Raw genomic sequence first — 18894 nt, 5'->3', positions numbered from 1 at the left:
CGACTCTTCAGTTTACAACGTTTAATTTCCAACTGGAATAAATTATGTATTTTTGAAAGTGAATTGACCATATCCCTTACTCCAACATCTTTCTAACCATCAGCGTGTAGGTCTCACCAACCTGCTGTTCGCTGCACACTGAGCTGGCGTTGCTGAGGTTACTGTTGCTCATCCCAACCGCCTGTCCCATGGGAGGTAAAGAGCTGACGGCACCTGTGCCTCCAGCCATGGAGACGGTGATGCTCATGTTGTTGTACACCCCCTGCTGGCCAAACGCCTGTCCTGCACTCTGTCCTGACTGACTGAACAGGCTGTAGGACAAGAAAGGAGTTCAGACCCAATGTAATACAAGCTATAAATTGATGAGAAAAGCATCGATAATGAGAGCGAGTCCTTACCCGCCCAGGCCTGTCTGCTGCCAGCTCTTCATGTCTGGTGACTGGTAGCCAGGAGTTGGTGCCTGCTGAAGCAGGGGACTCTGGGAGGTGGAGTTCTGAGGTGATAACAATGGGCTTGTGGGGCTCATCTCAGGAGGAAATGGGGGGTCTTGTTGCACCGCAGCTGTGGAAAAGAAACCGTTTCATCACAAAACTGGAATCCAGCTGTTTTAAAAGTGATGTAAAGCTGTTTATAAAATATATCTTCATTGTGTCTGGAACTTATTTTTTTTCTTTTAAGATATATCTCCATCTCAAAATATCAAAACATTTTCAGAATCAAATCTCAGACTGTTTGTGGAGGATTTTCAAAGTGTAAATGCAATATTTAACTTTTTAAGACATTTAAAAGCATATAGGCTGTAAATATGGAGGCTGAAGAAACATGAAATAAGAATGGATAGATGCAAAAAAGTGCTCAGAGGAATAGAGGAATGGATAAAGGATAGATAGAAGGACATGAATGTTGGACAAAAGGAAAGAAAGATGAATATCAGAAAAAAGAAAGCAACAAAGACAAATATTTGACAAAAGAATAGAAAGGAACACATGAAAATTGGACAAAAGGGTTGCTAGACGACTACTGGACAGATGTATGTTAGACGAGTTTGAATGAAGCGATGGATGGATGTATGAAATGGTCTGTAAACCATCTTTTCCCATGTTTTGTCTTCAGACCTTAACCCATTAGATGAACCCTGAACTCCTCAACTTTTCTAATATCCCAGCTTCCTTGAACTCACCAGACCCTCCAAACTGCTGAAACAGCCCCTGCTGCATCGTCGGGTTCCCGGTGCCATCAAACTGGCCCTGTAAGCCACCCAGCAGCGCCTGGTTGCTCAGGGGCCCCCTGGCAGACATCTTGGTGTCCAACGGGGCCCCCGGCGGGGCGCTGAAGTGACTCGGTGAGGTAGGGGTGCTGCCCGCCATCGGGGCGAACCCCGGCGGGAAGCTGAACTGCTGCTGAGACGTCGTCGGGGGGCCCTTGGGTGCCCTGGGGGTTCCCGGGCCCCCGGCCGGCGCGCCCGCCACCATGTTCTGTCTCATGAGCCTGACCTTGTGCTGGAGGAGCTGCTGCTGCTGCCGGTGGTGGATGCTGTAGAGTTCCCTCTGACGCTGCGCCAGCATCTGGGCGTTCAGCGGCGGCTGCTAAAGCAATTTACAACACAACAAATTCAGCTTCTACAAACCTAATTTGTCCCAAACGTCATTGCACTGCAAAACGCAAAATATTGCAAAGTAATTTTGATCAAGTTTGTAGAGAAAATATCAGAATTTGAAATGAGACAAAAGTAACTTAAAAGTAACTTTCCAGCAAGATATAGGAGGTTGTTTTAAGTCGATAAGAGGAGAAAGTTCAAACTACCATCATATCCCCTACTCCAACATCTCTCATCTCACTTAGAGGGGCAGCAAAAGCAAATAAGGTGGATTAGCAGTGCTTGCCAACAGCTGATACTGTCATCACAGACATGCTACTATTGAATTTCACCTCTGCTTCTCAGATATTATAAATTATTTTTAATTTGAACTGAACATATCCCCTACTCCAACATCTCCCTGCAAAGACAGAGATTTAAATAGCAGCATCAAAAGCAGATGAGTTGGATTAGCAGAGTTTGCCAACAGGACAGTAGAATTTTGCCTCTGCTACCCAGATATTATAAATTATATTTGAATTGACCATATTCTCAAAAATAAATAAGTTTACATTGTAATCAACATTTAACGCTGGAACTGGAAGAAATTCTAAATATCCAAAATAAATAAAACAGAAACAACAAATAAAATGAAGAAAAAAATCAAGCTCTTCTGCCAGAGCTAACTAGAAACAACCAATCAGAGCCAGGAGGCGGGTCTTAGCGCTGTCAATTACCCTCTATCCCTTGCTCTCTGCTACACTGCAGCTAGCAGAGTGAGTTGTGAATGCTAAGGCTAGTTAACATGGCCACTAATGACAACGGATAAACACTGTGTTGTTTCTACACCATCAAACATTTAGCTGCAATGGTGTGGCTTTTATTTTTTAAAGAGATAAAGTCCTGACTGACCTGTGAGGACATCTGGGGTAGCTGGACCGCCTGTCGGACCCCCATGTTCACTTGCTGGGATCCTCCTGGGAATGAATTCATGGCTGCCAGCCGGTTCTGGAGCTGGAAATAAAAAGAAAGAAGAAATTTGTCTATTAAAGGTGAACTATTTTGCTTCATTGAACAGATTATTATAGGTCTCTGGGATAAACAAAACATTTTACATTTACATTTTTTTGCACAAACTCATACTCAGATAAGATTTCAATCTGGTTAGTTCTGCATATTTTAAGCTGTGTTAGGGCTCTGTCACTTTAAATCAAAATAAGCTGCAGCTGGACACGCCCCCCCAAACTCAAAGTTTACACTCACAGGTGAAAATGGTTGCCAACAGAGGCAGAATTATACAACCGTAGATGTTTGAAAAGCAGAAGTGGAGCTTCCTGCACAAACAACCTCCTTCCATCCAGAAACCCAGCTGACCAAACATGCTGGAGCTCTGCTGGGGTTGCTAGGTGGCAGGCGGAAGTCTTGCATCTTGTTCTTCAACTCCACAATAACATCACATAAAATCCACATAGAATACCATAAAGTTTTAGGTTGTAAAGTGACAAAATGTGAAACGACAGAAGAAGTATGAAGACTTTAGGAAGTGAGTTTACTCGGACGCCTTCGTTTAGAAGCAAAAAAGTAGGAAAATCTTACAGGAAGTTCACTGCCAGGAAAACAAAAGCATTTATTACCAAAGATGGCTCTGTGTTTGTTTTATAAGCAGCAGAAAACCAATGGAAGTATAAAAACATGCTAAATGTGAAGTTTGCATAATAGGTCGTCTTAAAAATAAATAAGTGAAGAGTCTGACAGGATGAGATGGATATTTGTGAGGCGGGAAGCGGCGCGCTCTCTCTAAGAGCTTCTTAATCAATATGAGGAGAAGAACGGAGTCTCGTCATGATGAAGTGTGACAGAGACGGACGCAAAGGGCAGCAAATCAATACCACTGAAAGAAGTACGAGTGTTTCTGTCTGACTCTCGTTACGGATAACACTTTGTCCTTTTGTTAACAGCACTACAACCGTAAATAAATTACATCCATAATGTTTCTATGCATTAGGCACAGAAGTGACTCAAGACATTAAAAGCACTGAATCGATAGCCGCAGCATCAGCAGCGACAATCTCACCTGCTGCGGGCCCTGCAGTCTCTGCTGCAGCTGCAGCCGCAGCTGGTTGGGCGGCAGCCGCAGCTGGGGGCCCATTCCCTGCGGCCTGGTCATGCCGGGCCTCAGCCCCATGGGGAAAGCCCCGCGGGGGGCTCCGAATGTCACGCCCTGCTGCCCCACCGCGGCCAGCTCTGGAGGAAACGGAGCCTGTGAAGCTGGGGGGAACTGGGAGCTGTAGGTGGGCGGCTTGGGCTCCATGGAAACCGGGGTGGCAGTGGGTTGCTGGGGTGGGAAATTTTGGGGAAAAGGGTCAAAGCAGGCGCCCTACAGGGGGGGGGGAAAGCCATTTATTATGATTAAACCATGTAATCAACTTCTACATTGAAAGAATTAAGAAAACAACAGAATAAAGTCAAAGATTTACGCCAGGAAATAAGTTGTAAACACATGAAAATGACTGAAAAAGCCACAAAAAAATCTTAGATTTGGGTTCTGTCCAGGTGACAGAAGGCTGGCTTTGTAACCGTCTTTATGTGGCTCTGAAGGTTCAGAGATTTCGGGCCTGATCTCTAGTTTCTTGATGCAATAGCTGAAGCAGTTTGCTGACACTTTAGGTAAATTATCTTCCTGCTCAGATTAAATGCAGGAAGATTAAAAAATCTCTAAAAGATGTTTTCTGCCATTTAGGCATGTTGGTTATTCTAACTGACTTAAAACAAGTTTAGCCTGATTTAACTTCAGACAGAGAGAAAAAAAAAATCTGTCTGTTTATGAGGCATATGAACTGTTTCAGTTTGGCCTCTAATCAAATATTAGACTGAATTTTGTTACCAAACTGTTTGAATATCAAGAATATTATGCAGAAATCAAAACCTTGAAGACATCTAACTGAAAATCAGGCATTTTCAAGGATTTTAACCACCGGTACAAACCCTGAAGCCGACCCTCTGTGGCTTAAAGAAACCTAACAAAAACCCACTTCCCAAAGTTTTTATTTCCTCCATTTTCTGCATCATTTCCAGCCAGTCCAAGGCGTTTACTGGGTTACCTGAACCAGTTTGTCGATACCCAGGGCCTTGTCCAGTTCGGCCAGTTCGCTCTCGTCCGTCCCGCTCAGGAAGGACACGAGCTGCTCGATCAGAGCCTTCTCATCGTTTCGGGCTTCAGGTGTGGTCGGCGGGCCCAGCTCTTCGTCCAGCGTGCCCGGCACACGCTGTCTGCTCCGGGAAACACAATCAGATTACATCATGCAGCCTAAAACTAGCTAAAAATCATTAGAGTTCAACATCATCAGCACAGAAAAACGCATGATTATTTGGCCCAATGAGGGAAAATAAGTCTGGTTTATTTGTGTCACAAACCGGAATAAAACTAATGATATTCCAGTTATTATTAATGAAAGGCAGCTCTAAACAAATGGGTTCTCCAGCTTTGATTTAAAGAAACTCAGTGTTTTGGCTGTTTTACAGTTTTCTGGAAGTTTGTTCCAGATCTGTGGTGCATAGAAGCTAAATGCTGCCTCTCCATGTTTGGTTCTGGGGATGCAGAGCAGAACCAGAACCAGAAGACCTGAGCGGTCTGGATGGTTGAACAGCATTATGCTTGATTTTATAGCACAATTTTATAGCACTATGTTGTCTTCAGTTACTATACAAATGCTGCATATTAAATATGATTTAAGATATTTGAAGTTGTAGTTTAACACACTGAAATTGAGCCTCTGTCTCTTTAAGAAACTGCTGCTCTTTCTGAAGCTCTGCCTCCAGGAAGTCGTCAGAAAATGGCTCCTTTATTAACCATTTTAATAACATTTTTCCAAACGTTCTGAGAAGTAGCGCCTATAACGAGCTCAGCAGATGGGCAGCTTTTTGCTAATTGCTGCTGGCTAGTCTGAAGGAGCTGAGTGGGGGAATCATGTGGGAGGGCTGCTCTGGGAGGCTAAAGCTTTGAAACTGTTTCTCTAGATCTTTCTAAGACATCATAACGTAGAGTCGAGTATCATCTGGATAGCTGTGATAGCTAATCTTATTACTTTTTATAATCTGAGTTAGTGGGAGCATGTAGGTATTAAATAAGGGGCGTCCAAGAAAGAACCTTGGGGAACGCCACATGTAATTATGTTCATAATTTAAGTTTGAACCACCTGAGTACTTTGACCAGAGAGTCACTTCAACAACATGGTGAACAGTGTCGAGTGTCAAAGTGGATGGACATTCAGAAGCTACTTGACGTTGATCAACATTGAATGTTCAGGCAGAAACGTTGGAGTAAAACTCCTCCAGAGACAAACATGTAACTTAAAATACTACAGCAAACTGTAGCACTTACTCTTGTGGCGAAGCTAAGGAGGGTTGTAAAGGAGTCCCATGTCCATCAAAAGACAAAGTGTCAGTCAGAGCCAGAGGCTGGAACTGGGAATCTCCCACATCCATCTTCGTCAGCCCTGGAAAGGAATTTAATAACTTTATCTGGTGGTAAGATCTGGCTGTCAGACTCAAGTATGTAACAGATGACAGAGAACTGGCTAAGAAAGTGCAAGTTTTTCTTCATTTGATATCAGCTAAATTGTGCTTTTATTGTTGTTTTTATCATTTTAACTGGTTCTCTTCTGTACCAGTACTCGGAGCAAAAGGGTTGATGACTTCGGTCTCTGGAAAGGGGCTGCTATTCTTGGGGGTCTGGAAGAGGTCTCCCTGTTGTTGGCTTGGAGTGGCAGGGTTGCAAAAATCAAACGATGGCTGTGTCTGGAGGCTGCAGCCTGAGGTCGGGACGCCGTCAACAAGTCCTGAAACCGGAACACAAAGGTCAAGAGGCCACATCGGTTCTGTTTAGTCCCCTTTAATCCAACTCTGGTTCGTTTGCCGAGAAAGTCTGGTTCATTTGGGGAGGTGTGAATGCTAATTGAACTCTGATGTGGACCAAAAGGCAAACTCTGATGGGGTTCGAATGCCAAGTGAACTGGAAACCGCTCCATAAGCAGAAAGCTAACAATAGCACAGTGCATTCTGGGTAAATGCAACCAAAACAGACCGGTTAGCCTAGCGCCAGCGGGAGAAATGTCTCATGGTGTTTGACCAAAATCAAAAGATCTGATGGCATTTCATTTTGGGTTTCACTTCATGAAGAACGAAGTTGCACTCATTGTCGTCTTCAGAGATTTTTATGTCGTTTCCTTCAGTGCAGCGCCCCCACAGGCAAGGAGGGGAACAGGTTTTTAATTAGTTTGGATTGTTTGACTTAGTGCAGAGTGAAAACAAATGACGCCAGCTAAAAATTTAACAAATGATGCAGTTTTGTTCCCCAAAAATTATTTTAAAGATCTAAAATGAGTAAATATTCATTTTCTGGGGGAAAAAATAAAATAAAAAAACAAAAAAAAGTCAGACTACTTTAACCGCTTGACTTCACATTTTGCTGACCTTTGACACAAAGTGAGTACCTCTGTTCGGAGTCCCTGGCGGCTCCCTCTTCACATTTACGTTGCGGGGAGTGCAGGCCTCACCGGGCTGCAGGTGAGTGGGGGACTGCAGCTTGACCTGGTGGGATGGGGAGTGCAGCTGAGGCGACGGGGACTGCAGCTGGGGGACAGACTGCGGCTGGGACAGGGGCGACTGGAGGTGAGGCACCGGGGACTGGAGCGGAGCCGGGAGCTGCGTGGAGGGAGAGTGGAGCTGGGCGCCGCCTCCGCCGGGATTCACCGACTCCTCGCTGCCCTGCTTGGCTCCGAGCGGACCTCTGAGGCCGGGCAGGAGCTGGCTGAGCGCGTCCGGATCAGCAGGTCCAACAGATAACTACAGGCAGGAGGAAACAGAGCTAAACATCTGGACAGGTGGGAAAGTGGCAACGCTTTATTTAGAGGGGTGAGCCTGACATGAAGGAGTCTCTGTGAATGTTTATTATTGTTGTCATGAGGTTTCATTCAATAAACACTAAACTTTTAATTCAACTTTGGATTAAAAATGTAATTGAAACCAGAATATTGCAAAGCTGACCGTTTTAATGCAACTTTGCATTAAAAGTGCCATTATTTAACAAATAATACAAAGTTTACACTTAATATATTTTAAATGCAACTTTTAATTCAACTTTGCATTTAAAATGTAATTAATTACAGAATATTTCAAAGTTGATACTTTTAATGGAATTTTGCATCAAAAAAGTTTATTTACCAAAGTTATTCACAGAATAATACAAGGTTTACAATTTTAAAATACTTTTAAAGCAAGTTTCAATGAAACTTTGCCAAAAAAAAGTAATAATTAACCAAATAATGCAAAGTTGACACTGTCAGTTTTATGCACACGGCTTCAAATAAAGTGTTACCATGTGAGTGTGACTGACGGGCTTCCAAAGACCAAGAAAATAAACAATCGACTTTGTTTTTATGGAAACATTTCTGTCAGTCGCAACCTTTCTGTAAACTCTAAACGGAAAAATGACACATCATGCCGTCGTAAACTGGATCCAGACACAAACAGGAAGTTGTGCCGTTTAGTCTGATTTAGTGGCGGCTGATATCGTTTTATGAATGAACTGCTGCTTCTTTCTGATCTACAGGAAATATAAACCTTTCCAGAGATTGAATCCTGTATCTTATAGAGCACCAATAAACACAGAGTGAACAATTTCAAGTCTTTATTTGTTGTCATTTTATGATTAACTCTTATAAATGATGAAAACTTAATTCCAATTTTGGTCGATACCAATTCTTCTGTCTGGAATGTCGGTGAATATAGCAAGAAAGTGGCTGAGTTGACTGCTGTTAGCTGGAAACATGCAGACATGACACGTCAGCCACACGTCTCCCACTGCAGAGCAGAAGACAACAGTGGTTCATTTTTAGACTTCTGCCAAAGTAGATAAGATTTGCTTCACATGCACAGATCTCCCAAATTTAAGAAAATTGGGGACGATTTATGAAAACCCAACTGAAAATCAGCATAATCATAGAAAGTTGAGTGGAAGGAAAAAGTGCACCCAAGGATTAGTGGGAGATTCGCAAAAACAGAACCAGACTTTTCCTCAGTGGTCCAAAGTCCTTTTTTCAGATGATAAACGACTTTATTAGAAAATAAAGTAGAGAGGCGTAATATAAAGATAAGTGGAATCTGACAGGATGAAATGAGAGGAGAGGAAACGTGAAAGAAGAGAGATAAATGTGCTGAGTGTTGATTTCAGGCTGAAGCGTACCGTGGAGTCCCTGCGGTTCTCTCCCAGAGGACTGGATTTGGGGCTGGCGCCGGCCGAGCCGACAGGGATCCCCGGTAGTTTGGGCGTCCCGCCAGGTGGGAAGGACGAACCCGAGCAGGTGAGCCCGTCGCCGCTGGCTCTCTTCTCCACCTTCACCCGGACTGTCTGGAGGCTCAGGGCTGACGGAGGTGGAAGGTCGCCCAGGTCCTTCACAGACACGTTTGGTTAGAATCAGGGCTGAAGCCAACAATTATGTTAGTAATTAAATAATCTAACAATGACGATTAATCAATTATTTTGATGACTGATAACTCTGATAGTTCAATAACTAACGATTATTCTGACAACTGACTGATTACTCTGATGATTAACTTGAGGAGTTTTTGGTTCAACATATTTGCAGACTATTTTCTTTGTCAAATGCAAAACGTTTATATTTTTGTAGTTTTATTTTAATTATTGCTCTGAGTGGATTGTTCTTTCAGCATATGGACTTTTTTGAGTCTGTACTAAAGTTGATGATCATCTCAAACGATTAATCGTAATTAATTTGATTAATCGTTCCAGCTCTAGTTAGAATCATCATTTCTTGAGATGCTGCTGGTGAAACAGATGAAGAAGTGAATGAAAATCACCTTTTCGTCCGTGTCCAGGAGGAATCGCAGTAGCTGGTGGTCCTGCGGCTCTCTGGAGTTGGACTTGTGGGACGCTGTGCTCAGCGCCGGACTCACTGGCGGCTCCTTCTTGATCTCAACTTCATTTTTATTCCCTCCGTCCTCTGCGGCTGAGGCGGCGTCGTTGGGGCTGCTGTCCTGGAGCAGCCGGTGCAGGATCTTGTGCCGCTCCGTCAGACTGCTGTGGGAAGCGGGGCACTGAGGACCCAGGGAGGGCTGAGGAGGATGAGGTGATGAGTTGTTGTTGTTGGATTCAGCTCCTGTGACACTGCTGTCCAGGAGCTGGTTGAGTCTGGGGTTCCCCAGCGGTGAGGCAGATGGAAGGGGGGCTTTATTCGAGTCCTCTCCCCCGTCTCCCGCTCCCGTTTGGGGCTTTGCCGACAGCGGGCGAGTGGAGGAGCCGGTGGGCATACTGGCTTGTCTCTGAAGTCCAGGAGACGACAGGGGGAAAGACCCTGCCGACCCACCGCTGCTCGGCGCCCCCGAAGGGGACTGGAGCCCCGGCGTGGAGGGGGAGAAGGGGTTCCCCGGGACCCGAGGGCTTCCCCCCAACCCAGGACTGGCTCGCGGCATCCTGGGCGACATAAACGAGGTAGAGGTGGCTGTGTGAGGGCTGCTGAGAGCCGAGGGACTGTTGACCTCCTGGGGGCAGTTCGTCCGGTTGGGCGTCAGGTAGCCTGTTGGTGTGGAGGGGTTGTGTCCGCTGTTGTTGGCGTGAAGGACAGAGCCTTGGTTTGAGTTACTGCCGGGGGGGAGCGAAGGGGACCGGGACGGGGTGTGGGCAATACTGCTGGGGGTCGGAGGAAGGCTGGGGTTAGTGTTTTCCTGAGAGCTAGCAGTGTTGTGTTCCCTGAGAGAGAGAGAGAGAGAGAGAGAGAGAGAGAGAGGGAGGGAAGAGGGGAGAGAAAGAGGGTGGGGAGAGAAAGAGAGGGAGAGAGAGAGGGGGGGAGAAAATAAATGCTACATCAAACTCAAAACAACAGATTTTCTACAAGAAAATCTGTTTTATTGATGCAGATTTTGATGTTTTTTAACCTAAAGAGCCTGGAAACTCCATTCATACAGGGCTGCTGGTAACGATTAATTTATTAATCAATAACTGATAACGATTAATCCAGTGTTTCCCAACCCTGGTCCTCAAGCCAAACTGACCTGCATGTTTCAGATGTTGTCCTGCTTCAGCACATGATTTCAATTGGTGGCTGATTAACAGGGTTTTGATGAATTGCAGTCATCTGAATGTGCTGAAGCAGGCGAACATCTGAAACATGCAGGTCAGTTTGGCTTGAGGACCAGGTTGGGAAACACTGGATTCAGTTATGCAGGAGTTGTCTTTCTCTGTTAAGTCTGAACACCGGCTGTATATTTAAATATGTATGAGAATTATGTTTTAATTAAGATATATTTTATTTCTATTTGTTTGAACTAAAGTTATTCATATGCTACATTGTATCTGAAACAGATAGAGAATGAGGTTAGCAGCCTGTGGCACCCATGGCCATCTTACTTGTGCCACCTTACCCAGTGGTAAGGTGGCACCTTACAACAGAGTAAGGTGGGTGGCACAAGTGGCACCTTACTACAGAGTAAGGTGGGTGGCACAAGTGGCACCTTACTACAGAGTAAGGTGGCACAAGTGGCACCTTACTACAGAGTAAGGTGGCACAAGTGGCACCTTACTACAGAGTAAGGTGGCACAAGTGGCACCTTACTACAAAGTAAGGTGGCACAAGTGGCACCTTACTACAGAGTACGGTGGCACAAGTGGCACCTTACTACAGAGTACGGTGGCACAAGTGGCACCTTACTACAGAGTACGGTGGCACAAGTGGCACCTGTCAACATGTTTTCACTGAGGCTCTTTAATGGAAACTGAAATTTGAGACTGTATAAAAAATAGACCAGGGCATATTTGCTTTTTTGAGGGAACACAACACTTAAGAGGAAATGCAATACGTTTTGCCAGATCCACCGTTGTTTTCATTAATTATAAATTCATTCATATTAAATCTGACACAGAAGCTGTCACCAAAGAATATTCTATTCCTATTCTATTGTTTTCCCCACAAAGCATATTTAAATATACTTAACTATGTATAATACAATTAAAAAAACCTTTAAAATAAAATTTTTATAAATATAGCTGTTTGTTTAAGGTTTCCAGTAACAAAACAGCGTGTTATGAAAGATTAAATGCTCAAATAAGTCATTGTGCCTGTCCAACGTATAACGCTGAGTGGAGCGGTCGACCGCTATAAGATGGCCGCCCTAAATCTCGTCAGCGAAAATAGGCGAGAGCGGTCCGTGAGGCGTGGGAGGTGCCAGTATGAGGTAGCGGCAACCCTTGGAAGGTGCCGAAGTCAGTGACAACACTGACCGCTAGCCCCGAAAACAGTGGCACTAATGGCAGGTGTCAGAGGAAGTGCCAGTACGAGGTGCCGAAATCAGCCGAAGTCAGCGACAACACTGACCGGTATCCCTGAAAGCAGTGGCATTTGTGGCGCGTAATGACACCTGCCACCGGAAGTGCCATTAGTAGGTGGCACTTCCGGTGGCCTACGATTTGCGCCTGCTGTCTCTTATAAAACATTAGGAAAATCCACAGGCTTTGTGTTTGCTCAGCAGGAATCGTTTGTTGGTTCGTGTCGGTGGGATACCTGTCAATAGTGTGGATGCCCATGATGAAGGGCTGAACGTCGGGTTTTGGTGGGCAGCAGAACTTGCAGCGAGTCTGAGCGCTGAGCGGCGTCCCGTCACTCAGCGTGAACCGGTACAGAGGGCTGACGGCGGTGCCGTGCGCCATCACTGACGGAGAGGGAGAGAAAAACATTAAGCTGAGCGATCATCAACAAGTTTACAAACATGTTTATCCCCCAAATCAGTCTGGATATGCTTTTGTTCACATGCTTTCTTCCTTTCACTCAACTTTCTCTACATTTTCATTTTTTATAAGCAAATCTCATCAAAAATATTTTTAAAAATAGTTAATCTTATATTTCTATGTTCAAAGAATCTATCCTATATATGAGTTTCACTTGTGGTTTCCTTCTGCTATCACACTTTTTCCTTTCACTCATTTTTTATTTTCTTCAAGTAAAAATCATCAAAATTACAAAAAAATAAATTCTTGTAATATTTTTATTTTATTATATTTCCAAGTGTAAAGAATCTGTACAATATCAGTTCCTCTTGTGGTATTCATTTGTACTTTTTCCTTCCACTCAACTTTCTCTAATTTTTTATTTTCTAGAAGCAAAAAAAATTTTGTTTATCAAAATTTTAAAAAATTATGCAATAGTTTTATTTTATTATATTTCCATGTGTAAAAAATCTACACAATATGAGTTTCACTTATGGTATCCATGTTTGTGGTATCCACTTTTTCCTTCCACTCAACTTTCTCTAAATTTTCATATTTTTCATATATAATAGAAATATTCAAAATTACCAAATTTTTAAAAAATCATTTATTTTGTTATATTTATATGTGTAAAGAATCTGTACATTACGAGTTTCTCTTGTGTTTTCCTTTTGGGGCCACACTTTTTCCTTCCACTCAACTTCCTCTAAATGTTTATTTTCGATGAAACGGTGAAACACAAACTTTATTAAGCTGATAATTCCTTTAAATCTTCATTTGTGTCTGAAACCATTGATGAAGCATCTGCAACATGTGACGGTTTTAGCTCTGCTGTTTTCTGCTAATGAAGACGCATTTAGACGTGTCAGTGGGTTTTGCTGCTGCTCACCTTCATGCAGCAGCTTCTTGGCATGCGAGGGCTCCTTGCCCTGCGACTGAAAAAACGCGTAGATGCACTTCCTGACCAGGTCCTCCCAGCCAGGCCGGCCCGTCGCTCGCAGAGCGCTGGTTTCTATGGAGATGATCTTCCCTGGATCACAGCGACACAGAGATCAGTTTGAGCTGCAGCCGAGGTCCTCGTGCAAAATTCAAGGAGAAATCTGGAGCTCTGTGTGGTTTTCCAATTACGTGGAAGTAAATATATTAATTTAGTGAAAAATCATGAGCTTTTCTGGCCACAGAAACTCTTTTCAGGATAAAGTCTGTATTAGACTTTGCAATCCTTGTTTCTTCACCAATAGGGCTTTGAATGCCCTTTCAGATGTTCTTATTGATGTTGATCACACGTCAAAGCTAAGACTTTTTAAAACCAACATGACCAATACCTCCACAGAAATGTATGAACTTCACCAGCTGACTGGCCACTGATTTTCACTTAGTCATGACAGACACAAAGAAGCTAGCTTGCTAGTAAAGGTACATTAGCAGTGAGTTATTGGTGCGACTCAAACTTTTAGCTGACAGAAAAGTCCAGCTGTAAAAGAAAACATAATAGAGAACAGGCGATCAAACAGTCTAGCCAAGACAAAATTTAAGAGCTGTGATTAACATACTAAAGGCCAACCTGGTGTTTAATATGAATTTGAGACATTTTAAGGCTTTAAATTTAGATATCAAATTTAGTGGAGATGGCAACCTTTTTATGGAAAATGACAGATATTATTGTTTTATTGCACAGTCCTAGGAGAACCTTTGTACGACAGTGTGTTGGGGCCACTGCAGATAAAAAAGAAAAACACACACAAAATTAATACATTTCTGCCAAAAAACTGAGATCAGCTTAAGAAACTTTCAAGAAAAAAATACACAAAAATATCTGAGTTTGAAAATTATTCAAAATTTTGTTTTTTAAAAAACTTGGAAACATGTCGGTTTGAAAAGTCAAAATTTTCTACAAAAAATCTCAAAAATTTTGAATTTAATCTCAGGAACAAAAAAACATTGAAATTTATGAGTGTGAAAACATTTGAGTTTTAAAACTCAAATTTCCATGTTTCTTCTGGCAATTTTTTAACTTTTCAAACTCATAAATTTCCCTGTTTTATGGTGGAAATTGACTTTCTTTAAATCTACAATGGCCCAAATACGCCGTTGTACCTTTGAGTCTTTGCTGTTTAAATGAAGCACAACAAAACCACTAAAACTCAAGAGGTCAAAGGTTGTAATGGAGCTTTGAGCAGAAGGACAATTATTGCAGAATTCACCTAATTTCAGAGATTTGTCAGTTTTGAGTAAGAATTATTGTTAAATTAAATTTTATTGGCAGGACAACATTTAGAAAAATCCAGGTGAAATAAATTGAGCGTCGCCGGGATCCTGCATACGTTGTGGCAGATTTTACCTGTCGGGTCCTGCTTCGTAATAAAAGACTCGGTGCGTGGAATCCGACAGGCGATGCAGATCAGGCAGCTTTGCAAGTCTGAAACACAAAAACACCCCAAAGAAATTAATTACATGTCAAAAGTAACTTTCTTTCAAAGGAGCAGAAGTAAAGGGGACAGATTCCTGCGTTTAGACAGGAGAGGAGCCTGGCAGCCTCCAAGGCCGGATCCTACCAAAATGACAAAAAGACCCAGAGAGCTGAGCAGCCAAAAATCTGCAATGCAGAAGCTGCATAGCAGAATTTATCAAGGCCACTGCACCAATGGAGACAGTCTACTGACGCTCCAACCGGCAAACTTCAATAGAAACTTAAAACTTTCAACCGTGGGAAAATAAAGTTGTTCCAAACCAATTATTTTTTTAAATTGGATTCATTCCTGAGATAGTCAGCATTACGGGAGCTCAGAAAACGCAGTCAGAGTGATTCTTGTTTGGTTTAATTTGTGAAAGTTTCACTGCAGGCGAAGGACGAACCGTCTCCGTCCTCCTGGACGGGCCGCGGCTGCGACACGGTGAAGCACTGCATGATCTCGTACTGCTGCCGCGCCTCCAGGTTCTCGGCGTCCGCCTCGTCTGGCGGCCGCTTCAGCATCCGACAGTTAAAGGTGTGGCTGTTCCTGCGGCCGGCTTCCTGCGGCCACGGCGCGCCGTTCACTGGCCGGATGAGAAACGGAGAGAAGAGGAAGAAGAGATACTTTAAACATGAGAACATCTGTTTATTCATCCAATATTAATTTATATGATTATCCATCAAATTATCCATCCGTCTAATTACTCATCCATCCATCCATCCATCCATCCATCCAATTACTCATCCATCCATCCATCCATCCAATTACTCATCCATCCATCCAATTGCTCATCCATCCATCCATCCATCCAATTACTCATCCATCCATCCAATTACTCATCCATCCAATTACTCATCCATCCATCCATCCATCCATCCAATTACTCATCCATCCATCCAATTACTCATCCATCCATCCATCCATCCAATTACTCATCCATCCATCCATCCATCCAATTACTCATCCATCCAATTGCTCATCCATCCATCCAATTGCTCATCCATCCATCCATCCAATTACTCATCCATCCAATTACTCATCCATCCATCCATCCAATTACTCATCCATCCAATTACTCATCCATCCATCCATCTCTCCATCCATCCCTGTAGAAAACATTCTCTACAGATCGATCAACACAGATGATCTGATCCAACATTTCGGTTTATGGTTCTGAATATTTCAGAGCTGCCAAAACTTTTCGGCTTCACCTGAAAATAGTTGATCATGTAAATTATTTGAGACTTTCCTAAAGGAAAGAGGCTGTTCTGCTCTAACGGCTGCAGCTGTTGGAATGAAAACACGCAGCTGTTCGACCTTGCCGTTTGCTGCACCCAGTCATCTCCATTTTCATTATAATTTCTCCTCAAGGTTGTTCTGCAAAACCAAACAGTGAAATAACTTCATCGCGCTGAATAAAGGTATTGTTTCTCATTACACTCGCCCACATTTGCTCTTCTTCTGCACAGTTTACGCCCCAAATTTACTTTGTAGCTCTGACCAGAGGCACAAAATGAACTTCATTTCACTTTTTTCTCAGCTTTTCTGACTGGTTCTTCCTTTTTTTCTCCATATGAATCCAAACTCAGATCCCTCACCGAGGCTTTTAGGCAGCAAGTTGCGGACAAATTCATTGTGGTCTCCCACGTGGAGGATGGTGTAGACGCTCGAGTTTATCAGCTCTTCCTGGGTGTATCCAAGGTAACCGATCACGTTCTCAGAAACGAAGACGATGCGGCCCTCGCGGTTGACCACAAAGAAGAATCCGTCCAGAGCCTGCGTGAAAATTTAGACAGAGTGAGATGAAAGTGAAAATCAAGGCAGCAGAGGAGAATCTGAGTATTTAGACTGTTTTCACACCTGACAGTCCAGTAGAGTCGGTTCCATTGGGGATCAAAGTTTCAACATTTGTTACATTTTCAGCTGCTGCAGTTTGCTTTCATACTGCACCATGTCAAATGAGCCAAACTAATTTAAAAAGCTGTTCCCCTCCTCGCCTGTGGGGGCGCTAAGTCACAAACTACTGAAGGAAATAGCACAACAACCTCTGAAGTACACACTGAGTGCAAATTCCTCCTTCACAAAATGTAAACAAAATGGCGTCAGATTTTAGCACATTTTTGTCTTTGGTAAAAGAACAAGCCATTTCTCCAGCTGGCGCTGGCCGTGCACCTTTGCTTTGGTTGCATTTACCCAGAATGCCCTGCTCAGTATTTCACTTCCTGCTTTTGGAGGGGTCTACCATCCGCTTGGCGTTCACATTAGCATTCGAACTGCGCCAGCGTTCACTTTCATAATACTGATAACTAAGTTTGTAGGGTGACCAAAGTTTGCTTTTCTGATGCGGATCAGGGTCGGATTGCGCATCCCAAACGAACCGGACTGAACTGGGCCAAGTTGAACTCGTCCTCAGCTTACCTCCAACAGCATGGGCCCCAACGCCTCTTTCTCCACCAGACCCTGACTGCTAGAGGAGACGTCGCTCTTCTGCACGTCGTCGTCTGGAGACAGAAGAGCTGCTTTCTCTGTCAGGGGGAAAGTGATTCAGATCGATGCAGAAACCGCTTGCTGGTCACAGGTACATGAGGTTCTAAAGCCGTGGTTCTCCTCACCCTGCTCCCGCCGTTTGATCTGCTGGATTTGGTCCACGGTGCTCCTCAGGATGTGGCACTTGTCCGGCTTGGCGCTCAGACTGGCAATGTCGCCCATGTTGGACGACACCAGCTCAGCCAGATCCTCGATGTAGCGGCACTCCAGCTCCCGCCTTCGCTTCTCCACACTGCGGCAAACACATGAGCTGTAAGTCACGACTCCTTGACAAATATCATTGAGACATAAATAAAACAAAGTAGTGACCACTGAGGCCAAGTGAAAGTCAGGTCACTGAGGAATAAGTTCAAGAAAAGTCAGAAGTCGTTAAGGACCAAGTCGAGTCTGAGTTGGACAAAATTTTAGTGAAGTCAGAAGTTGCTGAAAGTCAAGCGACTGATCCTACAAGTGTGGAAACTGGAGGTTGTTTCTACATTTGAGGAATCCCCATCAGAACCGACTGAGGCTTTTCACAAGTACAGACTCAGAGATGACATGGTGGACAAACCCAAACATCTGGCAGCCATTTCTGTTCCTACTGGCCCAACAGGACTGTAGACAAAGTTACAACCACATAGAGACTTTGGTAAAAGAGACGTAGCAGTGCTCTGAATAACCGTATATTCGCCAATTTTCTTTAATGTCCATGTCTTTTTTTTGTTTCTTTTTTCAGTATTATTTTGTTGTAGTTATATTTGTGTAGTTCACTGTTTAAGTCTGAAAAATCTAAATAAACATATTTTAAATGGTTTAACTGCATCAAAAAGCCTTCCCAGACATCAACAGCTGCTTCTGTGAGATCAATGCTGATATCCTTCCACCTTAGCATTCTGTTAATAAACATCTATTTGCCATGTTAAATCCTTTAATTTATGTTTAAAGAAAATTAAATAACATGACAGACTTGAGTATTTAAACATTTATCTAACATAATTTTCATGGTTTTGTGCTCTGTTTGAACAGAAGCTGGAATAAAGCTTCAAACATTAACTGCCCCTGCAGGCAAAAAGCTCCCTAATTACTGAATAATGAAGCTTTCAAAACGCCGTCTGAACGACAGGAAGCGGCAGGAAGAGAAGTGAAAAATGGGAAACTGGCGATAGAGCAGGAGGATGTGCTCAGACAAGAATACCCTCAATAATTCACCATCCTGCTGAGAGAAACACATGGCAAACTGCTGAGGGGGAGAAACACTGGACACAGGAAGATGGATGTTTGCCAGAACCGACACCACCAGTCAATTAATCCATTAGCAGTTTGGAAACAAATAATCAAAAGGGAATTTCTGAGCAGAAATGGCAAATATAATTGATTTTTGACAGGATTACTAGAAGGGAAACTAGCAGGGTATTGATTACTTTTGATGTTTTTATCTGTAGAGAAAAACAATCTGATTTGTTTCTCAGGGAAAATGTGGTTATATTTAGCTTAGTCTAAGATTTTAAACTTCTTTCAGAAAAGAAACTCATTCATAGCATAAATTTTGTCCTGATTTTTGG

At 43.2% G+C, this 18894-nt stretch overlaps 1 protein-coding gene across 1 annotated transcript in view; it reads right to left on the bottom strand.

Annotated features, from left to right (window-relative positions):
- The window catches only part of ncoa1 (nuclear receptor coactivator 1), a 45726-nt gene that overhangs the window by 7913 nt on the left and 18919 nt on the right, over positions 1–18894 (bottom strand). Inside the window, exons 4-21 of the mRNA XM_015004393.2 lie at positions 17419–17585; positions 17225–17331; positions 16405–16582; positions 15210–15389; positions 14695–14772; positions 13243–13383; positions 12151–12298; positions 9455–10343; positions 8820–9026; positions 7069–7420; positions 6244–6414; positions 5958–6072; positions 4678–4846; positions 3651–3953; positions 2489–2590; positions 1181–1586; positions 399–561; positions 122–311 (exon numbers count right to left, since the gene is read on the bottom strand). Of these exons, the coding sequence (XP_014859879.2) occupies positions 122–311; positions 399–561; positions 1181–1586; positions 2489–2590; positions 3651–3953; positions 4678–4846; positions 5958–6072; positions 6244–6414; positions 7069–7420; positions 8820–9026; positions 9455–10343; positions 12151–12298; positions 13243–13383; positions 14695–14772; positions 15210–15389; positions 16405–16582; positions 17225–17331; positions 17419–17585 (4066 nt within the window). The remainder of the gene's footprint in view (positions 1–121; positions 312–398; positions 562–1180; positions 1587–2488; positions 2591–3650; positions 3954–4677; positions 4847–5957; positions 6073–6243; positions 6415–7068; positions 7421–8819; positions 9027–9454; positions 10344–12150; positions 12299–13242; positions 13384–14694; positions 14773–15209; positions 15390–16404; positions 16583–17224; positions 17332–17418; positions 17586–18894) is intronic.

This window comes from Poecilia mexicana, unplaced genomic scaffold (assembly GCF_051168715.1).
Source record: "Poecilia mexicana isolate PSO_F unplaced genomic scaffold, ASM5116871v1 scaffold_21, whole genome shotgun sequence".
Lineage (NCBI taxonomy): Eukaryota > Metazoa > Chordata > Actinopteri > Cyprinodontiformes > Poeciliidae > Poecilia > Poecilia mexicana.
The sequence above is the reverse complement of the archived record's forward strand: the minus strand, read 5'-3'. Positions and strand labels throughout refer to the sequence as shown.